This window comes from Oncorhynchus mykiss, chromosome 18 (assembly GCF_013265735.2).
Source record: "Oncorhynchus mykiss isolate Arlee chromosome 18, USDA_OmykA_1.1, whole genome shotgun sequence".
Classification (NCBI taxonomy): domain Eukaryota; kingdom Metazoa; phylum Chordata; class Actinopteri; order Salmoniformes; family Salmonidae; genus Oncorhynchus; species Oncorhynchus mykiss.
Window position 1 is genome coordinate 7,890,906 of NC_048582.1, and position 24,800 is coordinate 7,915,705.

The 24,800-nt window shown below is 47.1% G+C and overlaps 1 protein-coding gene across 1 annotated transcript in view; it reads left to right on the plus strand.

Moving 5' to 3' along the window:
- Positions 1-281: 281 nt before the first annotated feature.
- The window catches only part of spag17 (sperm associated antigen 17), a 55,624-nt gene continuing 31,105 nt past the window's right edge, over positions 282-24,800 (plus strand). Inside the window, exons 1-23 of the mRNA XM_036951398.1 lie at positions 282-553; positions 727-867; positions 936-995; positions 1,155-1,286; positions 1,584-1,761; positions 2,123-2,305; positions 2,516-2,682; positions 3,194-3,355; positions 3,523-3,592; positions 3,710-3,828; positions 6,750-6,887; positions 13,173-13,286; positions 13,452-13,602; positions 16,535-16,720; positions 18,387-18,526; positions 18,651-18,805; positions 19,015-19,208; positions 19,385-19,455; positions 19,582-19,806; positions 22,164-22,278; positions 22,604-22,840; positions 22,998-23,185; positions 23,388-23,499. Coding sequence (XP_036807293.1) covers positions 449-553; positions 727-867; positions 936-995; positions 1,155-1,286; positions 1,584-1,761; positions 2,123-2,305; positions 2,516-2,682; positions 3,194-3,355; positions 3,523-3,592; positions 3,710-3,828; positions 6,750-6,887; positions 13,173-13,286; positions 13,452-13,602; positions 16,535-16,720; positions 18,387-18,526; positions 18,651-18,805; positions 19,015-19,208; positions 19,385-19,455; positions 19,582-19,806; positions 22,164-22,278; positions 22,604-22,840; positions 22,998-23,185; positions 23,388-23,499 — 3,343 coding nt within the window. The 5' untranslated portion in view covers positions 282-448. The remainder of the gene's footprint in view (positions 554-726; positions 868-935; positions 996-1,154; positions 1,287-1,583; positions 1,762-2,122; positions 2,306-2,515; positions 2,683-3,193; positions 3,356-3,522; positions 3,593-3,709; positions 3,829-6,749; positions 6,888-13,172; positions 13,287-13,451; positions 13,603-16,534; positions 16,721-18,386; positions 18,527-18,650; positions 18,806-19,014; positions 19,209-19,384; positions 19,456-19,581; positions 19,807-22,163; positions 22,279-22,603; positions 22,841-22,997; positions 23,186-23,387; positions 23,500-24,800) is intronic.

A 24,800-nucleotide genomic window follows, 5' to 3' on the forward strand; every position in this document is an offset into this window, starting at 1 on the left:
AGGCTGTGTCTTTGTCAGAGCTTCACTCTATGCAAAGCTTTTTTCTCCATGTCACTCCTTATGATTGTATGAAAAAAAACGGATAAAAATAATTGATTAAATGTGGTCTCTGTGTCTTTTGTGTTGGGAGTTGAACGTGGATTTCTATTAATAGTGGTATATTCAGTAGTGCGTCTTTTGGCAATTTGTTTAATAAATTAATAAATAAATACAATTAAAAGTTAAGATGTCATTTTGCATGACTGATGACCCGCCCCTTCAACCTGTTGCTAAGAGCAACCGAAGCGTCAGGGGACTGTACACAGAAGAGCCATGCTAGCTAACGTCAGCTAGCAAGCTAACAGCTGGAAGTGGCTGTTTTAGTTTACGTTAAGTTCAAGAGATTTCATAATATAATGCAATTTGATTCAAGTCAATAGGTCAGTTTCTCTCCGAAAACGGTAAGGAAATGCCACCAAAAAGAGTGAAAAGCGGGACAGTGTCTGCTGCTGGTGCAACGGCAGTTGGAAACAAAGGTTGGGAAACTGGACTCACTAATGCACCATTTGAGGAGGTAGGGAACGTTAACAGCTTGCTATCTTTAGCTAGATATCTAGCTAGTGAAACGCTATTTAAACACACTAAACTTTAAGGGGCCAGCTACACAAGCAGGGAGTGACTTCACTTGCCACTTGGCTATGTTGTTGTTCTTCACTGATCAGTGTTGTCTGATGATGATGATGCTAGGAGACTTGGAAGGCCAGCATTTCTCTGGTGGTGGGAGAGAGGCTGGAGGATGAGGAGCTGACCGGTGCTCTGCTGCTGGCCGTACAGCAGCCCCTTCGCAGGCTCTTCAGCGTAGTCACCTGGGACACCACCCTAGAAAAGGTCAGTAACACAAAGTCTGATTGTTCACAGTCAAGTGTATATCAACCAATGAATGAAATGCTTCACAGATCAATGAACTGGGAAACCCAAAAATCAAGAAGACCAAGGATGTACCCATGTTTTATGAGGTATGTAATGCACCCATTTTTCAGTAAAATGTGCTCTATAGGCTATTCATTTCAAAAGACACATTTACGAAGCAGCAAAGAAAGAGTCTTGCCCAATAAATTACAACTATTACTCAGTCTCTGTCTATTCTACATCAAGTATGTTGTTTGTCTATGAAGGTGATGGAGGCAGCCAAGGTCCTGCTGGATGCAGGAGAGGAGCTGCCCTGTGACCTGCTGGGTAAACTGCTCAAGTTCCAGCTCCTGGGAGTCAAGGCCAACGACCAGCAGAAGAGAGCCACAGAGATGAGGGTAGGAAGGAACTCCTGACAGCCATCAACAATCATCAGTCGTCTTATCGCCCTGGCAACAGTCAGCTTTCCTAGAGAATCTTTTGAAGTGTTATTGTCAGATAGTCAGAGTTATAGTAATATTGTAACATGGGTGATAAGAAACCTTGTCTGAGACATGAAGACTAGCCTGCGCTACCTGTTAATGCCTAGGCTTCAACTCAGCAGGCTAACGCAGTCTTCCTTCACAGAGGAGACCCGGATTTGAACCGCAGTATGCAGTATTAGCACCACTTTAGTTTAATCCACTCTCTCCCAGGCTGCTGAGGAGAAGGGTAAGGGCAAGGTTGGCAATGCCTCCCCAACCAAAGACAAAGGTGGTGCCAAGCCTGCCGCCAAAGGTGACAAGGGAAAGAAAGGGGCAGAGCCCAGCGCCCCAACCAAGGACACCAAGCTGAAAAAGAGGGGCGAGGAGGATGAGACCAGCAAGTATATAGGTGAGAAGTCTACTCTGTCTCAATCATCACACATACAGTATAGTAGTACTGTTAGGTTGTTAGTATGAGGTTGGTTGTTACTTTGTGTTGGGGTGACTGGGAGGTTCTCTCTCTCTCTCTCTCTCTCTCTCTCTCTCTCTCTCTCTCTCTCTCTCTCTCTCTCTCTCTCTCTCTCTCTCTCTCTCTCTGTCTGTCTCTCTTTCTCTCTCTGTCTCTCTCTGTCTCTCTTTCTTTCTTTCTCTCTCTCTCTCTTTCTTTCTCTCTCTCTCTCTCTCTCTCTCTCTCTCTCTCTCTCTCTCTCTCTCTCTCTCTCTCTCTCTCTCTCTCTCTCTCTCTCATGCTTTCATGTGTGTGTGTCTAGATGATGAGCCAGACGATGGTCCTCAGCACTACATCCTGGTGGTGGGCTTCCAGCAGGCTCAGCTGGTCTCTGTGCTGGACTCCCTGGGGGTCCATGTGTCCAACGTTATCAAGCTGACCTCACAGAGACCAGACCGGCCAGAGGGATCACTGGAAGGGAGTGATGACACACCCCTGGATGTGGGTAAGACATTGTGGTGGCATCAATGTGAGGTTTGGATTGATTTATCCTGGGATCTTGAATCTTTTGTTCCACTGGTTTCATTGTACAGCCAGGGTAAACTGAATCAAACACAGAGGTATTTGACAGTATTTCATATTGTCAGTACAGTATTGATCTTTCAATCAATCTAATTTTAATGTGTTGCTAAATGCTGCTATTGTGTTCCTGTAGACGCGGAGACTAACATTAGGAGAAGACAACAGGAGCAGTTCTGGGGTCAGTTGGAAGGGGTGCTAAACAGTGGCTCAGCATTCTCCAAGCTGTTTGATGTGGCCCGCCTCAGTCACACCACTAAAGAGATCCTGCCACCACAAGACAAGGATAGCCCAGAGGCTATGGTGATTTCCTTGCCTTCTTCTTCTTCTGATTCTTCTGCTTCTGCTGCTCCTTCTTCTTCTTCTGATTCTTCTGCTTCTGCTGCTCCTTCTTCTTCTTCTGATTCTTCTGCTTCTTCTTCTTCTGCTGCTGCTGCTCCTTCTTCTGCTGCTGCTCCTTCTTCTTCTGCTGCTGCTTCATCTGCTTCTTCTTCTTCTGCTTCTTCTTCTGATTCTTCTGCTGCTTCTTCTGATTCTTCTTCTTCTGCTGCTTCTTCTGATTCTTCTTCTTCTGCTTCTTCTTCTGCTTCTTCTTCTTCTGCTGCTTCTTCTGATTCTTCTGTTCCTCCTCTTCCTTCTTCTTCCCCTTCTTCCTCTTCTTCTTCTTCTTCTTCTTCTTCTTCTTCTGACGAGAAGGCCGAGAGTCTGACACCTAAGCAATAAACATTGACAAGAGCAGTGTGTGGGTCTTTCTTTAATTATGATTCTTTTATATAATGTACTTAAAATGCCATGTTAATATGTTGTGTTGTAGCTTGGGTTTGGGACACGTCTGTTTGAAGACGTGGCTTGTCTGATCTATGACTGTCTGGACTGGAGGAGACAGCATCAACACTACCTGAACAACATGAGACTGGTCCAGGTGCCGTCTGTCCCCAGGGCTGTGGCACGCACCACCCAGGACAGCCCTGCAGAGGTACTGTACCAGAAACACACATGCATGCACACACAGGATGAACTGACTGGTGGATGGAGCAGGAAACCATACTGAATATACACAATACTGTCTTTATTTCATGTAGGCCTGTTTTCTGTTTCTACATGTAGCAGAAATGTTGAGGAATATTTTCTGTCATATCTCAGACGGTTCAGACCACAACGCCTCAGACACCTGGGTCCAAGAAGAGACAAGCCCAAGAGGAAACCACTCCAGGTATTCTACAGCTTCACAAACACACTGGAGGACAGTTGAGCAAGTAAATGATTACAGTTAACAGATAAGTGAATTGACCCTAACCCAGGGAGCTGATGTCTGTTGTTGTCCCAGCAGACCCTGAACCGACTGCTCTGAGTACTGATGTGGACATGCGTTACTATAACGACCTGCTGGACCAGATTCCTCCTGAAGCCTCCTCTGTTCCCCTCATACTACACTGCATGCTGGAGCAGGTTCTGTTCTGTTTCTTTCATACTACACTGGAGCAGGTTCTGTTCCCTTCATACTACACTGGAGCAGGTTCTGTTCTGTTCATACTACACTGGAGCAGGTTCTATTCTGTTCATACTACACTGGAGCAGGTTCTGTTCCCTTCATACTACACTGGAGCAGGTTCTGTTCTGTTCCCTTCATACTACACTGGAGCAGGTTCTGTTCCCCTCATACTACACTGGAGCAGGTTATGTTCCCTTCATACTACACTAAAGTAGGTTCTGTTCTGTTCCCTAAAACTACACTGGAGCAGGTACTGTTCTGTTCTTTTCATACTACACTGGAGCAGGTTCTGTTCTGTTCCCTTCATACTACACTGGAGCAGGTTCTGTTCTATTCCCTTCATACTACACTAAAGCAGGTTCTGTTCTGTTCCCTAAAACTACACTGGAGCAGGTTCTGTTCTGTTCTTTTCATACTACACTGGAGCAGGTTCTGTTCTGTTCATACTACACTGGAGCAGGTTCTGTTCTGTTCATACTACACTGGAGCAGGTTCTGTTCTGTTCATACTACATTGGATCTGTTCTGTTCTGTTCATACTACACTGGAGCAGGTTCTGTTCTGTTCATACTACACTGGAGCAGGTTCTGTTCTGTTCATACTACATTGGAGCAGGTTCTGTTCTGTTCATACTACACTGGAGCAGGTTCTGTTCTGTTCTGTTCATACTACATTGGAGCAGGTTCTGTTCTGTTCATACTACACTGGAGCAGGTTCTGTTTTGTTCATACTACACTGGAGAAGGTTCTGTTCATACTACATTGGAGCAGGTTCTGTTCTGTTCATACTACACTGGAACAGGTTCTGTTCTGTTCTCTTCATACTACACTGGAGCAGGTTCTGTTCTGTTCATACTACACTGGAGCAGGTTCTGTTCTGTTCATACTACATTGGAGCAGGTTCTGTTCTGTTCATACTACACTGGAGCAGGTTCTGTTCTGTTCATACTACACTGGAGCAGGTTCTGTTCTGTTCATACTACATTGGAGCAGGTTCTGTTCTGTTCATACTACACTGGAGCAGGTTCTGTTCTGTTCAAACTACACTGGAGCAGGTTCTGTTCTGTTCCCTTCATACTACACTGGAGCAGGTTCTGTTCTGTTCATACTACATTGGAGCAGGTTCTGTTCTGTTCATACTACATTGGATCTTTTCTGTTCTGTTCATACTATACTGGAGCAGGTTCTGTTCTGTTCATACTACACTGGAGCAGGTTCTGTTCTGTTCATACTACATTGGAGCAGGTTCTGTTCTGTTCATACTACACTGGAGCAGGTTCTGTTCTGTTCTCTTCATACTACATTGGAGCAGGTTCTGTTCTGTTCATACTACACTGGAGCAGGTTCTGTTCTGTTCATACTACACTGGAGCAGGTTCTGTTCTGTTCATACTGCATTGGAGCAGGTTCTGTTCTGTTCATACTACACTGGAGCAGGTTCTGTTCTGTTCATACTACACTGGAGCAGGTTCTGTTCTGTTCATACTACACTGGAGCAGGTTCTGTTCTGTTCTCTTCATCCTACATTGGAGCAGGTTCTGTTCTGTTCATACTACACTGGAGCAGGTTCTGTTCTGTTCATACTACACTGGAGCAGGTTCTGTTCTGTTCATACTACACTGGAGCAGGTTCTGTTCTGTTCATACTACATTGGAGCAGGTTTTGTTCTGTTCATACTACACTGGAGCAGGTTCTGTTCTGTTCATACTACATTGGAGCAGGTTCTGTTCTGTTCATACTACACTGGAGAAGGTTCTGTTCTGTTCATACTACACTGGAGCAGGTTCTGTTCTGTTCATACTACACTGGAGCAGGTTCTGTTCTGTTCATACTACACTGGAGCAGGTTCTGTTCTGTTCATACTACACTGGAGCAGGTTCTGTTCTGTTCTCTTCATACTACACTGGAGCAGGTTCTGTTCTGTTCCCTTCATACTACACTGGAGCAGGTTCTGTTCTGTTCATACTACACTGGAGCAGGTTCTGTTCTGTTCTCTTCATACTACACTGGAGCAGGTTCTGTTCTGTTCTCTTCATACTACACTGGAGCAGGTTCTGTTCTGTTCTCTTCATACTACACTGGAGCAGGTTCTGTTCTGTTCCCTTCATACTACACTGGAGCAGGTTCTGTTCTGTTCATACTACACTGGAGCAGGTTCTGTTCTGTTCATACTACACTGGAGCAGGTTCTGTTCTGTTCATACTACACTGGAGCAGGTTCTGTTCTGTTCATACTACACTGGAGCAGGTTCTGTTCTGTTCATACTACACTGGAGCAGGTTCTGTTCTGTTCATACTACATTGGAGCAGGTTCTGTTCTGTTCTCTTCATACTACACTGGAGCAGGTTCTGTTCTGTTCATACTACACTGGAGCAGGTTCTGTTCTGTTCATACTACATTGGAGCAGGTTCTGTTCTGTTCATACTACACTGGAGCAGGTTCTGTTCTGTTCATACTACATTGGAGCAGGTTCTGTTCTGTTCATACTACACTGGAGCAGGTTCTGTTCTGTTCATACTACACTGGAGCAGGTTCTGTTCTGTTCATACTACATTGGAGCAGGTCCTCCACTGTAGGCTCCAACCATCATCACCATACTACAGTCAACCAGGACAACAGTTGTTCAACCCAGATCTGTTTGGGTTTAATCCATGTGGTTTCATTGTATTACTGCATGTGTATTGTCTTACCCTCAAGGGTCATTATTATATTATATTATTATCCTCCATACCTTGACTTTTTACATGAGAGTTTACATGAAAGACTCTCCAGACATTATATATACACATAAGTAGAGACTCCTGAGGATGAATGGTTGAGCTCCTTTAGTTTACTTTGCGTGTGTGTGTGTGTGTGTGTGTGTGTGTGTGTGTGTGTTCAGGTGGTGGCCACAGAGCAGGACATCCCTCCCCTGTCTACAGCAGACTCAGAGAAGGGAGTGTACAGCCTGGAGAAGAGCCTGGCAGACTACATGCTGTCTGCTGTCATGTCTCTGCCTCGCTCAGACCAGGAGAAGAAGGTACATTACTGTAGACTACACCCTGACCCTCTATACCTGTTATACTGTTTCCCCAGTATAGTATGGTTTCTGTAGACTACACCCTGACCCTCTATACCTGTTATACTGTTTCCCCAGTATAGTATGGTTTCTGTAGACTACACCCTGACCCTCTATACCTGTTATACTGTTTCCCCAGTATAGTATGGTTTCTGTAGACTACACCCTGACCCTCTATATCTGTTATACTGTTTCCCCAGTATAGTATGGTTTCTGTAGACTACACCCTGACCCTCTATATCTGTTATACTGTTTCCCCAGTATAGTATGGTTTCTGTAGACTACACCCTGACCCTCTATACCTGTTATACTGTTTCCCCAGTATAGTATGGTTTCTGTAGACTACACCCTGACCCTCTATACCTGTTATACTGTTTCCCCAGTATAGTATGGTTTCTGTAGACTACACCCTGACCCTCTATATCTGTTATACTGTTTCCCCAGTATAGTATGGTTTCTGTAGACTACACCCTGACCCTCTATGTCATGTACTGTCATGTTGTCTTGTCTCTGTCCTTTCCCTTCACCCTGTCTCCCTCTGCTGGTCGTGTTAGGTTACCTTTTCTCCCCCGCTTTCCCCCAGCTGTCCCTTGTCTCCTCTAACTACCCATTCACCCCGTTCCCCACCTGTTCCCTTTTTCCCTCTGATTAGGTCCCTATATCTCTCTCTGTTTCTGCTCCTGTCCTTGTCGGATTCTTGTTTGTTTGTGTCATTCATGCCTGAACCAGACTGCCGTCATGTTTGCTGTAACCTTGTCCTGTCCTGTCGGAATCTGCCGGTCCATCTGAGCCTACCTATGTTTGGTAATTAAAGAAGCTCTGTTTAAGTTGATTCGCTTTTGGGTCCTCATTCACTCACCATAACAGAAGAATCCGACCAAGAATGGACCCAGCGACTTCGGATCCTCTCCACTCAGCCGTCGGGATCCAGGGAGCGATGCTAGGCAGACACGAGCAGGAAGTGTCTGCTGCTCGACATGCCGTTGAGACCCTGGCCACCCAAGTCTCCAACCTCACAGAACAGGTTCACCATCTCTGCCTCGATCCACCGGCCACTTCCAGGGCTTTCGAATCTCCGGAGCCCAGAATCAATAACCCGCCGTGTTACTCTGGGGAGCCCACTGAATGCCGCTCGTTCCTCACCCAGTGTGATATTGTGTTTTCTCTCCAGCCCAACACTTACTCCAGGAGCACTGCTCGTGTCGCCTACGTCATATCTCTCCTTATTGGACGGGCTCGTGAGTGGGGCACGGCAATCTGGGAGGCAAGGGCTGAGTGTACTAACCAGTATCAAGACTTTAAGGAGGAGATGATACGGGTTTTTTGATCGATCTGTTTTTGGGGAGGAGGCTTCCAGGGCCCTGTCTTCCCTATGTCAAGGCAATCGATCCATAACAGACTACTCTATTGAGTTTCGCACTCTTGCTGTCTCCAGTGGCTGGAACGAGCCGGCCTTGCTCGCTCGTCTTCTGGAGGGTTTCCGCGCAGAGGTAAAGGATGAGATTCTCTCCCGGGAGGTTCCTTCCAGCGTGGATTCCTTGATTGAACTCGCTATTCGCATTGAGCGACGGGTTGATCTTCGTCACCGAGCTCGTGGAAAGGAGCTCGCGCTCTCCGTCGCCTCCCTCTCCGCATCACTACCATCTTCCTCTGCCGGCTCGGGTGCTGAGCCCATGCAGCTGGGAGGTATCCGCATCTCGACTAAGGAGAGGGAACGGAGAATCACCAACCGCCTCTGTCTCTATTGCGGTTCCGCTGGTCATTTTGTCACTTCATGTCCAGTAAAAGGCCAGAGCTCGTCAGTAAGCGGAGGGCTACTGGTGAGCGCTACTACTCCTGTCTCTCCTTCAAGATCCTGCACTACCTTGTCGGTCCATCTACGCTGGACCGGTTCGTCAGCTTCCTGCAGTGCCTTAATAGACTCTGGGGCGGAGGGCTGTTTTATGGACGAGACCTGGGCTCGGGAACATGACATTCCTCTCAGACAGTTAAAGGAGCCCACGGCCTTGTTCGCCCTGGATGGTAGTCCTCTCCCCAGGATTCAGCGTGAGACGCTACCTTTAACCCTCACTGTTTCTGGTAATCATAGTGAAACCATTTCTTTTTTAATTTTTCGTTCACCTTTTACACCTGTTGTTTTGGGCCATCCCTGGCTAGTTTGTCATAATCCTTCCATTAATTGGTCTAGTAATTCTATCCTCTCCTGGAACGTCTCTTGTCATGTGAAATGTTTAATGTCTGCTATCCCTCCTGTTTCCTCTGTCTCTTCTTCACAGGAGGAGCCTGGTGATTTGACAGGGGTGCCGGAGGAATATCATGATCTGCGCACGGTGTTCAGTCGGTCCAGGGCCACCTCTCTTCCTCCACACCGGTCGTATGATTGTAGTATTGATCTCCTTCCGGGAACCACCCCCCCCCGGGGTAGACTATACTCTCTGTCGGCTCCCGAACGTAAGGCTCTCGAAGATTATTTGTCTGTAGCTCTTGACGCCGGTACCATAGTCCCCTCCTCCTCTCCCGCCGGAGCGGGGTTTTTTTTTGTCAAGAAGAAGGACGGGTCTCTGCGCCCCTGCATAGATTATCGAGGGCTGAATGACATAACAGTGAAGAATCGTTATCCGCTTCCTCTTATGTCTTCAGCCTTCGAGATCCTGCAGGGAGCCAGGTTTTTCACTAAGTTGGACCTTCGTAACGCTTACCATCTCGTGCGCATCAGGGAGGGGGACGAGTGGAAGACGGCGTTTAACACTCCGTTAGGGCACTTTGAATACCGGGTTCTTCCTTTCGGCCTCGCTAACGCTCCAGCTGTCTTTCAGGCATTAGTCAATGATGTCCTGAGAGACATGCTGAACATCTTTGTTTTCGTTTACCTTGACGATATCCTGATTTTTTTCACCGTCACTCCAGATTCATGTTCAGCACGTTCGACGTGTCCTCCAGCGCCTTTTAGAGAATTGTCTTTTTGTGAAGGCTGAGAAGTGCACTTTTCATGCCTCCTCCGTCACATTTCTCGGTTCTGTTATTTCCGCTGAAGGCATTAAGATGGTTCCCGCTAAGGTCCAAGCTGTCATTGATTGGCCCGTCCCTAAGTCACGCGTCGAGCTGCAGCGCTTTCTCGGCTTCGCGAACTTCTATCGTCGTTTCATCCGTAATTTCGGTCAGGTGGCAGCTCCTCTCACAGCCCTTACTTCTGTCAAGACGTGCTTTAAGTGGTCCGTTTCCGCCCAGGGAGCTTTTGATCTCCTCAAGAATCGTTTTACATCCGCTCCTATCCTTGTTACACCTGACGTCTCTAGACAGTTCGTTGTCGAGGTTGACGCGTCAGAGGTGGGAGTGGGAGCCATCCTTTCTCAGCGCTCCCTCTCTGACGACAAGGTCCACCCATGCGCGTATTTTTCTCATCGCCTGTCGCCGTCGGAACGTAACTATGATGTGGGTAACCGCGAACTGCTCGCCATCCGGTTAGCCCTAGGCGAATGGCGACAGTGGTTGGAGGGGGCGACCGTTCCTTTTGTCGTTTGGACTGACCATAGGAACCTTGAGTACATCCGTTCTGCCAAACGACTTAATGCGCGTCAGGCGCGTTGGGCGCTGTTTTTCGCTCGTTTCGAGTTCGTGATTTCTTATCGTCCGGGCTCTAAGAACACCAAGCCTGATGCTTTGTCTCGTCTCTTCAGTTCCTCAGTAGCCTCCACTGACCCCGAGGGGATTCTCCCTGAGGGGCGTGTTGTCGGGTTGACTGTCTGGGGAATTGAGAGGCAGGTAAAGCAAGCACTCACTCAAACTCCGTCGCCGCGCGCTTGTCCTAGGAACCTTCTTTTCGTTCCCGTTCCTACTCGTCTGGCCGTTCTTCAGTGGGCTCACTCTGCCAAGTTAGCCGGCCACCCTGGCGTTCGGGGTACGCTTGCTTCCATTCGCCAGCGTTTCTGGTGGCCCACCCGGGAGCATGACACGCGTCGTTTCGTGGCTGCTTGTTCGGTCTGCGCGCAGACTAAGTCCGGTAACTCTCCTCCTGCCGGCCGTCTCAGGCCGCTTCCTATTCCCTCTCGACCGTGGTCTCACATCGCCTTAGATTTTGTCACCGGACTGCCTTCGTCAGCGGGGAAGACTGTTATTCTTACGGTTGTCGATAGGTTCTCTAAGGCGGCTCATTTCATTCCCCTTGCTAAGCTTCCTTCTGCTAAAGAGACGGCACAAATCATCATCGAGAATGTTTTCAGAATTCATGGCCTTCCGTCAGACGTCGTTTCGGACAGAGGTCCGCAATTCACGTCTCAATTTTGGAGGGAGTTTTGCCGTTTGATTGGGGCTTCCGTCAGTCTCTCTTCCGGCTTTCACCCCCAGTCTAACGGTCAAGCAGAACGGGCCAATCAGACTATTGGTCGCATCTTACGCAGTCTTTCTTTTCGCAACCCTGCGTCTTGGTCAGAACAGCTCCCCTGGGCAGAATACGCCCACAACTCGCTTCCTTCGTCTGCGACCGGGCTATCTCCTTTTCAGAGTAGCCTCGGGTACCAGCCTCCGTTGTTCTCATCTCAGTTCGCCGAGTCCAGCGTCCCCTCCGCTCAGGCTTTTGTCCAACGTTGCGAGCGCACCTGGAAGAGGGTCAGGTCTGCACTTTGCCGTTATAGGGCGCAGACTGTGAGAGCTGCTAATAAGCGTAGAACGAAGAGCCCTAGATATTGTCGCGGTCAGAGAGTTTGGCTCTCCACTCAGAACCTTCCCCTTAAGACGGCTTCTCGCAAGTTGACCCCGCGGTTCATTGGTCCATTCCGTATCTCTCAGGTCATTAATCCTGTCGCAGTGCGACTTCTTCTTCCGCGATATCTTCGTCGCGTCCACCCGGTCTTCCATGTCTCCTGTGTTAAGCCCGTTCTTCGCGCCCCCGCTCGTCTCCCCCCCCCCCCCCCCCCATCCTTGTCGAGGGCGCACCTATCTACAGGGTCCGTAAAATCTTGGACATGCGTCCTCGGGGCCGTGGTCATCAGTACCTAGTTGACTGGGAGGGGTACGGTCCTGAGGAGAGGAGTTGGGTTCCCTCTCGGGACGTGCTGGACCGTGCGCTGATTGATGATTTCCTCCGTTGCCGCCAGGTTTCCTCCTCGAGTGCGCCAGGAGGCGCTCGGTGAGTGGGGGGGTACTGTCATGTACTGTCATGTTGTCTTGTCTCTGTCCTTTCCCTTCACCCTGTCTCCCTCTGCTGGTCGTGTTAGGTTACCTTTTCTCCCCCGCTTTCCCCCAGCTGTCCCTTGTCTCCTCTAACTACCCATTCACCCCGTTCCCCACCTGTTCCCTTTTTCCCTCTGATTAGGTCCCTATATCTCTCTCTGTTTCTGCTCCTGTCCTTGTCGGATTCTTGTTTGTTTGTGTCATTCATGCCTGAACCAGACTGCCGTCATGTTTGCTGTAACCTTGTCCTGTCCTGTCGGAATCTGCCGGTCCATCTGAGCCTACCTATGTTTGGTAATTAAAGAAGCTCTGTTTAAGTTGATTCGCTTTTGGGTCCTCATTCACTCACCATAACACTCTATACCTGTTATACTGTTTCCCCAGTATAGTATGGTTTCTGTAGACTACACCCTGACCCTCTATACCTGATATACTGTTTCCCCAGTATAGTATGGTTTCTGTAGACTATAGATTATACACTGAGTATACAAAACATTAAGAACACCTGCTCTTTCCATGACCTAGCCTGACCAGGTGAATCCAGGTGAAAGGAATGATTTCTTATGGATGTCATTAGTTAAATCCACTTCAATCAGTGTAGATGAAGGGGAGGAAACAGGTTAAAAACTGATTTTTAGGCCTTGAGACAATTGAGACATGGATTGTGTATGTGCCATTCAGAGGGTGAATGAGCAAGACAAAAGATTGAAGTAACTTTGAACAGGGTATGTGTGTGTGTAGGTGCCAGATTCACTGGTTAGAGTGTGTCAAGAACTGCAACGCTGCTGGTTTTTCACGCTTTCCCGTGTTTATCAAGAATGGTCCACCACCCAAAGGACATCCAGCCAACTTGATACAACTGTGGGAAGCATTAGTGTCTACATGGGCCAGCATCTCTGTGGAACGCTTTCCACACCTTTTAGAGTCCAGGCCCGGACGAATCGAGACTGTTCTGATGTCAACGGGGGGGGGGGGGGGGGGGGGGGACACACTCAATATTAGGAAGGTGTTCTTCATGTTTTTTTCCAATTAATGTATAGACCTGCGTAACATAGAGCATGATGTATTTATTGGTAGACGTTGAGGGAGACGTTTGGTGCTGTGGAGAACACCCAGCAGAAGACTGAGCACCAGAGACCTCTACTGATCAACTGTCATGACGAGAGAGCCCTGAGACTGCACCACCTGCCTGTGAGAGACACACACGCACACACACACACACACACACACACACACACACACACACACACACGCACACACACAGGCACACACACACGCACATACACACACAGGCTCTGTAATTAGCAGCAGCTGTATCCTCCAGGTACGGTCTCTGAGGGATGTATTGTGTTATAGCAGGTCCATAACAGCGTTGATGCGGTGAAGACAGAGACAGAGATGATGAGAAACACTCCGGTGTGGAATCTTCTCCGCTCTGTCCGCCCCCTGAGTGGAAATAGAACCAGACTGGCCCGCATCCAGGAGCTCACACACTACTGCACCGACGGTGAGGAGAGAACACACACACACACTACTGCACCGACGGTGAGGAGAGAACACACACACACACACACACACACACACTACTGCACCGACGGTGAGGAGAGAACACACACACACACTACTGCACCGACGGTGAGGAGAGAACACACACACACACACTACTGAACCGACGGTGAGGAGAGAACACACACACACACACACACTACTGCACTGACGGTGAGGAGAGAACACACACACACACTACTGCACTGACGGTGAGGAGAGAACACACACACACACACTACTGTACCGACGGTGAGGAGAGAACACACACACACACACTACTGTACCGACGGTGAGGAGAGAACACACACACACACACACTACTGCACCGACGGTGAGGAGAGAACACACACACAGACACACACAGCCACATAGACACACTTACACACAGCCATGCACACTCACACAGACACACACACACCACACCACATACTCACACACAGCCACACACCACACACACACACACATGCATATACAAATCACACACACACAGACACGCACACACCACACAGACACACACTCTCAGTCACAGCTCACAGCTCTGCGTTTTTTATAGCCTATGGAATTTTATGCAGACCAATTGAGCGTGATAGCCAGATTGCATTGTGGCTCAGGTGCGCTGAGTAGTGTTATTATTGCAGCCCAACCTGTATTTAGTCTTGGTAATTACAGAGCACAGTCCCACTAAAGACCAACAGATGGTGGGATGCTGTTAAATGATCACCCTGGCTGGTTGGTTCTGGGCTGGGGTGAGACACCCACTGGGCACAGACGTCAATTCAACGTCTATTCCACGATGTGTAAACAACGTTGATTCAACCAGTGTGTGCCCAGTGGGTTGCTGCTGCTACTGGCTGGTGGGATGAATACATTCTCCATGATGTTAGAGAGAGGAGACGGAGAGTTAAACTGAATAAATAGTCTGAGAGAGTCTGAGCTGTGGGCTACTTCATGAGGAAGGAGAGGTTCCATCCTGTACTATCACTACCAATGTGGTGCTCTGTTAGATCAGCAGAGTGAAATGCTGAATTCCAGATAGACCCCTACCTCCTACTCTCTAGGCATTCCTCAAGATCTGAAGAATCTGATAGGGTTAAAAAATATATGGTAATTACTTCCCCTAGACTGAATCAAGTTTTCAACATATACCATATACCATATACCATATACCATATACCATATACCATATAGCTGTATACAGTTGAAGTCGGAAGTTTACATACACTCGTTTTTCAACCACTCCACAAATTTATTGTTAACAAACTATAGTTTTGGCAAGTCAGTTAGGACATCTGCATTGTGCATGACACAAGTAATTTTCTCAACAATTGTTTAGAGACAGATTATTTAATTTATAATTCGCTGTATCCCAATTCCAGTGGGTCAGAGGTTTCAATACACTAAGTTGACTGTGCCTTTAAACAGCTTGGAACATTCCAGAAAATGATGTCATGGCTTTAGAAGCTTCTGATAGGCTAATTGACATCATTTGAGTCAATTGCAGGTGTACCTGTGGATGTATTTCAAGGTCTATCTTCAAACTCAGTGCCTCTTTGCTTGACATCATGGGAAAATCAAAAGAAATCAGCCAAGACCTCAGAAAAAAAATAGTAGACCTCCGCAAGTCTGGTTCATCCTTGGGAGCAATTTTCAAACGCGTAAAGGTACCACGTTCATCTGTACAAACAATAGTACACAAGTATAAACACCATGGGACCACGCAGCCGTCATACTGCTCAGGAAGGAGACGTGTTCTGTCTCCTAGAGATGAACATACTTTGGTGCGAAAAGTGCAAATCAATCCCCAACAACAGCAAATGACCTTGTGAATATGCTGGAGGAAACAGGTACAAAAGTATCTATATCCACAGTAAAACAAGTCCTATAACCTGAAAGGCCGCTCAGCAAGGAAGAAGCCACTGCTCCAGAACGACCATAAAAAAGCCAACTGCACATGGGGACAAAGATCGTACTTTTTGGAGAAATGTCCTCTGGTCTGATGAAACAACAATAGAACTGTTTGGCCATAATGACCATCGTTATGTTTGGAGGAAAAGGGAGGACGCTTGCAAGCCGAAGAACACCATCCCAAACGTGAAGTTAATTAATTACTTAAAAATCATACAATGTGATTTTCTGGATTTTTTTTTAGATTCCGTCTCTCACAGTTGAAGTGTACCTATGATAAAAATTACAGACCTCTACATGCTTTGTAAGTGGAAGACCTGCAAAATCAGCAGTGTATCAAATACTTGTTCTCCCCACTGTAGCTCTATACCTATCCATATCGCTCTACACCATAAAGCTCTATACCATATCGCTCTACACCATATAGCTCTATACCTATCCATATAGCTCTATACCAAATAGCTCTGTACCATATAGCTCTATACCATATAGCTCTATACCTATCCATATAGCTCTATACCTATCCATATAGCTCTATACCATATAGCTCTATACCATATCGCTCTGTACCATATAGCTCTATACCATATAGCTCTATACCTATCCATTAAGCTCTATACCATATCGCTCTACACCATATAGCTCTATACCTATCCATATAGCTCTATGCCATATAGCTCTATACCATATAGCTCTATACCATATAGCTCTGTACCATATAGCTCTATACCATATTGCTCTGTACCATATAGCTCTATACCATATAGCTCTATACCTATCAGAATGCATCAGATCTTGATTTGGGATTCAGCATAAGTGTGTGGTGTTCTGCAGTGGATGCTTCTGAGGGGAGGACGGCTCACAATAATTGCTGGAACGAAGCAAATGGAATTCCACCTATTACGCTCCAGCCAGTACCACGAGCCCGTCCTCCCCAATGAAATTGCCAACAACCTCCTGTGTTATTCTGATGGGTGTCTTTACAGAGTCTCTGAGCTGGCCGGAGGTGGAGAGAGTGGTCAGACAGTTTGTGTTTGAGAGCATGCCCCTGACCCAGCTGGAGGAGGGAGGCCTACTGACCTCTGCTGGTTCCCCTCAACCTACCTGCCTGCCCTGGGACGACCCGGTCTGCTTCGCCAAGAACTACCTCAGACACATCAACAAGACACAAGGTACAGACGTTCTATGAACTCTGACACTAGGGATGTTAACGCTTAACCGTTAATCGGTTTGCCGCTGAAAATACATAGACCGGCATGCTTATCGGTCTATAGGTTAATTTGCATAATTTAGTGGAATTTAATTGCCGCTTGTGTATTTTCATTAGTTGTCATGCATCTTATTTATCACAGGCGCACAGCATACAGAGACTAGTTTGAGGAGATGAATATCCTACCACCTGTCAGACAGCAGCTGAGTAGCTCCTCAAAAAGCCTGTAGGTTACTGAAGTGAAACCTGCTGTTGGAAGCCCACTCATTATGCAACCGTGTGTTAAAAACTTCAAATGTACTGTGACACATATTGGTCTGAATCCAGACTAGTCTACTACCAGATGTGTTGGTCTGAATCCAGACTAGTCTACTACCAGATGTGTTGGTCTGAATCCAGACTAGTCTACTACCAGGTCTGTTGGTCTGAATCCAGACTAGTCTACTACCAGATGTGTTGGTCTGAATCCAGACTAGTCTCCTACCAGATGTGTTGGTCTGAATCCAGACTAGTCTACTACCAGATGTGTTGGTCTGAATCCAGACTAGTCTACTACCAGAACTGTTGGTCTGAATCCGGACTAGTCTACTACCAGGTCTGTTGGTCTCAATCCAGACTAGTCTACTACCAGGTCTTTTGGTCTGAATCCAGACTAGTCTACTACCAGATGTGTTGGTCTGAATCCAGACTAGTCTACTACCAGGTCTGTTGGTCTGAATCCAGACTAGTCTACTACCAGATGTGTTGGTCTGAATCCAGACTAGTCTACTACCAGGTCTTTTGGTCTGAATCCAGACTAGTCTACTACCAGGTCTGTTGGTCTGAATCCAGACTAGTCTACTACCAGGTCTGTTGGTCTGAATCCAGACTAGTCTACTACCAGATGTGTTGGTCTGAATCCAGACTAGTCTACTACCAGGTCTGTTGGTCTGAATCCAGACTAGTCTACTACCAGATGTGTTGGTCTGAATCCAGACTAGTCCACTACCAGATTTGTTGGTCTGAATCCAGACTAGTCTACTACCAGGTCTGTTGGTCTGAATCCAGAATAATCTACTACCAGATGTGTTGGTCTGAATCCAGACTAGTCTACCACCAGGTCTGTTGGTCTGAATCCAGACTAGTCTACTACCAGATGTGTTGGTCTGAATCCAGACTAGTCTACTACCAGATGTGTTGGTCTGAATCCAGACTAGTCTACCTCCAGGTCTGTTGGTCTGAATCCAGACTAGTCTACCTCCAGGTCTGTTGGTCTGAATCCAGACTAGTCTACCTCCAGGTCTGTTGGTCTGAATCCAGACTCGTCTACTACCAGGTCTGTTGGTTTGAATCCAGACTAGTCTACTACCAGATGTGTTTGTCTGAATCCAGACTAGTCTACTACCAGATGTGTTGGTCTGAATCCAGACTAGTCTACCTCCAGGTCTGTTGGTCTGAATCCAGACTAGTCTACTATCAGATGTGTTGGTCTGAATCCAGACTAGTCTACCTCCAGGTCTGTTGGTCTGAATCCAGACTTGTCTACTACCAGATGTGTTGGTCTGAATCCAGACTAGTCTACCTCCAGGTCTGTTGGTCTGAATCCAGACTCGTCTACTACCAGATGTGTTGGTCTGATTCCTCTACAGGTAAAGCGTTCCACCTCCAGGATGAATCAGAGGAGAGTTTGTCTGATGTCGTAGATGTTACTGAGATGCAGAGAAGCCGGATGCGATCGCTCAGTGACTGGCACTATACTGAGCACCACAACGCCAATGTCTTTCCCCAGGTCAACATCAATCAATACCTTCTGATTTCTGGCTCCTTTTTGTGACCATTTGTTATCCTCAGGGAACACAGAGAGGAAAACAACCACAGCATGTTCTAGTGACCCCCTTGTTGTCTTGCTGTAGATTCTCCACTCTGCCTCTCAGTCCTACCGCTGCATGGACACCTTCTGTGGTAGTCTGGACAACACCCTGTTCATCGTCTGTCACAATCCCATGAGCCCTCAACGCCAGTGCAAGGAATTATGGGACATGGCCCTCCACACCAACGTTGGGTTCAGGTACAGTTTTTAAAATATCAAGCAACTTTCACATTTGCTATAAATCAGTTGTTTAACAGTTGGATATATATTTTCTCCAAACCCATTTTGTTGATTTATTTTTGTGTTAGAAAACGATAAAATCACAGAGTACATTAGACTCTGGATCCTGTTTAGGATTGTATTTATTAAAACCCGACCGCTTTCCACCGTTCCCTCTCTGTCGTCAGGAAGTACCTTGAGCACGTGGCCAACTCTATATCTGACTGGACCGAGGAGGAGGAGGTGAAGTGGCTAGCTCTGCAGGCCAAGAGAGAGGCAGAGAAACTGAGAGGGCCCACCCCGCCTGACTCCTCAGAGAAAGGCAGGACAGAGTCGGCTAAGGGCACCAAGAAGGGCACTGTCTCAACAAAACACACTGCAAGTAAGGAAGCCAAAATATCAGTCAAAACAGGCTGAAATCCATTGGTATAACATACACACTCATTACCATGGATACATCAAATACGATAGATGAAAAACAGCACTAAGAGTAGTACTAGTAGTCACAGTGCTACAGTCCCCCTGTGATGTAAACGTTGTGTCCCTGTGTACCTGAAGCCTCCCCAGCCAAGTCTCCTGTCCCAGAGGAAGGTCCTCCAGACCAGTACATCAGAGAAGACTCGCTCAAAGTAACGGACTCTGTCTTACTGTCTTCCACCCCGTTTTATAGTGATTCATGTCTTCAGTATCTTTAATACAGTCTGATGATTCTAACTGTGCTGCTGATGTTCTTATACCAACTCATCTCTGTCCAGGCGTGGAAGATGGAGCAGGACAGACAGAAGGAGGAGGAACAGGTGAAGAAAGCTAAGAAAGATAAAGGAGGGAAGGGGGCGGAGCGTGCCGACTCGTCCAAGGAGAACAAGAAAACAACCCCCTCGACCACGAAGAAGAGCAGGGAGGACGTGACCCCTGACCTGGCTGTGGGGACCCCTGGAGAACAGAGAGCGAAGCTGCAGTCGCCCACCGACGTCTTCACTGTGAGTCTATAAACACCCTTTAAAAGGCACAATATGGCATTCCACCTTCGTAATGGCATCATTCTGTGGTTGGTAACTGGTTTTCTGGGTGAGGAGATATGGGGATATAGTCCCAGCAGATACTAGTAATGACATCATTCTGTGGTTGGTAACTGGTTTTCTGGGTGAGGAGATATGGGGATATAGTCCCAGCAGATACTAGTAATGACATCATTCTGTGGTTGGTAACTGGTTTTCTGGGTGAGGAGATATGGGGATATAGTCCCAGCAGATACTAGTAATGACATCATTCTGTGGTTGGTAACTGGTTTTCTGGGTGAGCAGATATGGGGATATAGTCCCAGCAGATACTAGTAATGACATCATTCTGTGGTTGGTAACTGGTTTTCTGGGTGAGGAGATATGGGGATATAGTCCCAGCAGATACTAGTAATGACATCATTCTGTGGTTGGTAACTGGTTTTCTGGGTGAGGAGATATGGGGATATAGTCCCAGCAGATACTAGTAATGACATCATTCTGTGGTTGGTAACTGGTTTTCTGGGTGAGGAGATATGGGGATATAGTCCCAGCAGATACTAGTAATGACATCATTCTGTGGTTGGTAACTGGTTTTCTGGGTGAGGAGATATGGGGATATAGTCCCAGCAGATACTAGTAATGACATCATTCTGTGGTTGGTAACTGGTTTTCTGGTTGAGGAGATATGGGGATATAGTCCCAGCAGATACTAGTAATGACATCATTCTGTGGTTGGTAACTGGTTTTCTGGGTGAGGAGATATGGGGATATAGTCCCAGCAGATACTAGTAATGACATCATTCTGTGGTTGGTAACTGGTTTTCTGGGTGAGGAGATATGGGGATATAGTCCCAGCAGATACTAGTAATGACATCATTCTGTGGTTGGTAACTGGTTTTCTGGGTGAGGAGATATGGGGATATAGTCCCAGCAGATACTAGTAATGACATCATTCTGTGGTTGGTAACTGGTTTTCTGGGTGAGGAGATATGGGGATATAGTCCCAGCAGATACTAGTAATGACATCATTCTGTGGTTGGTAACTGGTTTTCTGGGTGAGGAGATATGGGGATATAGTCCCAGCAGATACTAGTAATGACATCATTCTGTGGTTGGTAACTGGTTTTCTGGGTGAGGAGATATGGGGATATAGTCCCAGCAGATACTAGTAATGACATCATTCTGTGGTTGGTAACTGGTTTTCTGGGTGAGCAGATATGGGGATATAGTCCCAGCAGATACTAGTAATGACATCATTCTGTGGTTGGTAACTGGTTTTCTGGGTGAGGAGATATGGGGATATATTCCCAGCAGATACTAGTAATGACATCATTCTGTGGTTGGTAACTGGTTTTCTGGGTGAGGAGATATGGGGATATAGTCCCAGCAGATACTAGTAATGACATCATTCTGTGGTTGGTAACTGGTTTTCTGGGTGAGGAGATATGGGGATATATTCCCAGCAGATACTAGTAATGACATCATTCTGTGGTTGGTAACTGGTTTTCTGGTTGAGGAGATATGGGGATATATTCCCAGCAGATACTAGTAATGACATCATTCTGTGGTTGGTAACTGGTTTTCTGGGTGAGGAGATATGGGGATATAGTCCCAGCAGATACTAGTAATGACATCATTCTGTGGTTGGTAACTGGTTTTCTGGGTGAGGAGATATGGGGATATAGTCCCAGCAGATACTAGTAATGACATCATTCTGTGGTTGGTAACTGGTTTTCTGGGTGAGGAGATATGGGGATATAGTCCCAGCAGATACTAGTAATGACATCATTCTGTGGTTGGTAACTGGTTTTCTGGGTGAGGAGATATGGGGATATAGTCCCAGCAGATACTAGTAATGACATCATTCTGTGGTTGGTAACTGGTTTTCTGGGTGAGGAGATATGGGGATATAGTCCCAGCAGATACTAGTAATGACATCATTCTGTGGTTGGTAACTGGTTTTCTGGGTGAGGAGATATGGGGATATAGTCCCAGCAGATACTAGTAATGACATCATTCTGTGGTTGGTAACTGGTTTTCTGGGTGAGGAGATATGGGGATATAGTCCCAGCAGATACTAGTAATGACATCATTCTGTGGTTGGTAACTGGTTTTCTGGGTGAGGAGATATGGGGATATATTCCCTGCAGATACTAGATAGATCATGTTTTACTGTGCTGTTATGGCATGGTGCCTTTCACCCAAAAAGTATCTGCTGCAACAATATCAACAGAATGAGGACCTTTTTAAAAATGTTAAATACTGTGTGTGTGTGTGTGTGTGTGTGTGTGTGTGTGTGTGTGTGTGTGTGTGTGTGTGTGTGTGTGTGTGTGAAGGGATTCACTGGTTACAGCATGGAGGGGCAGCTGATCCAGGTCTCAGGCCAGGTCCACTCCCTATACCCCTCTGACGGAGGCCACATCCAGGTGGAGACCATCCACTTTGTCCAGGGTGAACACACACACACACACACCACTATTACCATACACACTTTCGCTCTCTTTTATTCACACGTTGATTCTCTAAGGCTGCGTTTACACAGGCAGCCCAATTCTGATCTTTTTTCCCAACTAATTGGTCTTTTGACCAATCAGATGAGCTCTGAAAAATATCTGATGTGAAAAGATCTGATGTGATTGGTCAAAAGACCAATTAGTGTAAAAAAATAATCAGAATTGGGATCTGATGTGAAAAGATCTGATGTGATTGGTCAAAAGACCAATTAGTGTAAAAAAAAAAAATCTGAATTGGGCTGCCTGTGTAAACATAGCCATAGCCGATGTTCTGTTTCCAGGGTCGACGCTCATCAAGGTGTGTGTGATGAAGGACAAGCATCATTTGTACAGCCACATCACCCAGCCAAACAGACACCAGGAGGAGAGCCCAAAGGACGCGGTCCCCATGGAGACACAGAGTCCCACCAATAAGAGTGTTTGGCTGGGCTCCTTCTCAGCTGTGCTGGACAGCGGCATCCACCTCTCCTACAGTCACTACGGCCCCACAGGGGAGCAGGGTGAACACCTTACACTGATGCTGTCTGTTTCTCTGTCATTAAACCACTTGGTGTACTGTTCCTGTTATGGGGACATAGTCTGGTCCCTATGTTGTGTGTGGTGATGTCTAGCTTTAAGGTGACTACGGTAACAGTCTGCTTGTTGACGTGTCTGTAGGTGAGATGGAGGCCGGTCAGGACTCTGATCTAGACATGCCCACAGACTCCAGTCTCTCCCCCGTCCCCTCGACCCTCCTCTCCTCCTCATTGTCCCGGGAGAAACTCAACTCCTCCCTCAGCGCCAAGGGGGTGCAGCCGTCCAAAGAGACCAACAAGTTTTCAACACACAGAGAGGAAGAGGAGCAGGTGGATCCATACTATCGACCGTCACCAACAGAAACATTTAGTTTCCATGGCGTCTGTTCAGTTGTAGAGTTTTGTTGTTGACGACGTTGTAATACTGATACCAATGGTATAACGTTATGCTCTCGTCATCTATGTTCTTCCTGTTGACGTACCTGCTGTGTGTTATTCCCTTCATGTGTCTGGCTTTGTTGTCCCCTGCCAGACCAGAGAGTGTGTGGGTCAGGCTGCGTTATCTGGCAGCGCTCCGTTCCAGAGACTAAACCTCTCCACCCCCAGTGGTCTGCTGCTGCAGTTCCTCAGGGAGGATACAGACGGTCAGTGTGTGTGTGTGTCCAGACAGTGTGTGTGTGTGTCCAGACAGTGTATGTGTGTGTGTCCAGACAGTGTATGTGTGTGTGTGTGTCCAGACAGTGTATGTGTGTGTGTGTGTGTCCAGACAGTGTATGTGTGTGTCCAGACAGTGTATGTGTGTGTCCAGACAGTGTGTGTGTGTGTCCAGACAGTATGTGTGTGTGTCCAGACAGTGTGTGTGTGTGTCCAGACAGTGTGTGTGTGTGTGTGTCCAGACAGTGTATGTGTGTGTCCAGACAGTGTATGTGTGTGTCCAGACAGTATGTGTGTGTGTCCAGACAGTATGTGTGTGTGTCCAGACAGTGTATGTGTGTGTGTCCAGACAGTGTATGTGTGTGTGTCCAGACTGTGTGTGTGTGTGTCCAGACAGTTTGTGTGTGTGTATCCATACAGTGTATGTGTGTGTGTGTGTCCAGACAGTGTATGTGTGTGTGTCCAGACAGTGTGTGTGTGTGTCCAGACAGTGTATGTGTGTGTCCAGACAGTGTATGTGTGTGTCCAGACAGTGTATGTGTGTGTCCAGACAGTGTATGTGTGTGTGTCCAGACAGTGTATGTGTGTGTGTGTGTCCAGACAGTGTGTGTGTGTGTGTCCAGACAGTGTATGTGTGTGTCCAGACAGTGTATGTGTGTGTCCAGACAGTGTATGTGTGTGTGTCCAGACAGTTTGTGTGTGTGTGTCCATACAGTGTATGTGTGTGTGTGTGTCCAGACAGTGTATGTGTGTGTGTCCAGACAGTGTGTGTGTGTGTCCAGACAGTGTGTGTGTGTCCAGACAGTGTGTGTGTGTGTGTCCAGACAGTGTGTGTGTGTGTGTCCAGACAGTGTATGTGTGTGTCCAGACAGTGTATGTGTGTGTCCAGACAGTGTATGTGTGTGTCCAGACAGTGTATGTGTGTGTGTCCAGACAGTGTATGTGTGTGTGTGTGTCCAGACAGTGTATGTGTGTGTCCAGACAGTGTATGTGTGTGTGTCCAGACAGTGTATGTGTGTGTGTCCAGACAGTGTATGTGTGTGTGTGTGTGTCCAGACAGTGTATGTGTGTGTCCAGACAGTGTATGTGTGTGTGTCCAGACAGTGTATGTGTGTGTGTCCAGACAGTATGTGTGTGTGTCCAGACAGTATGTGTGTGTGTCCAGACAGTGTATGTGTGTGTGTCCAGACAGTGTGTGTGTGTGTCCAGACAGTGTGTGTGTGTGTGTGTCCAGACAGTGTATGTGTGTGTCCAGACAGTATGTGTGGGTGTCCAGACAGTGTATGTGTGT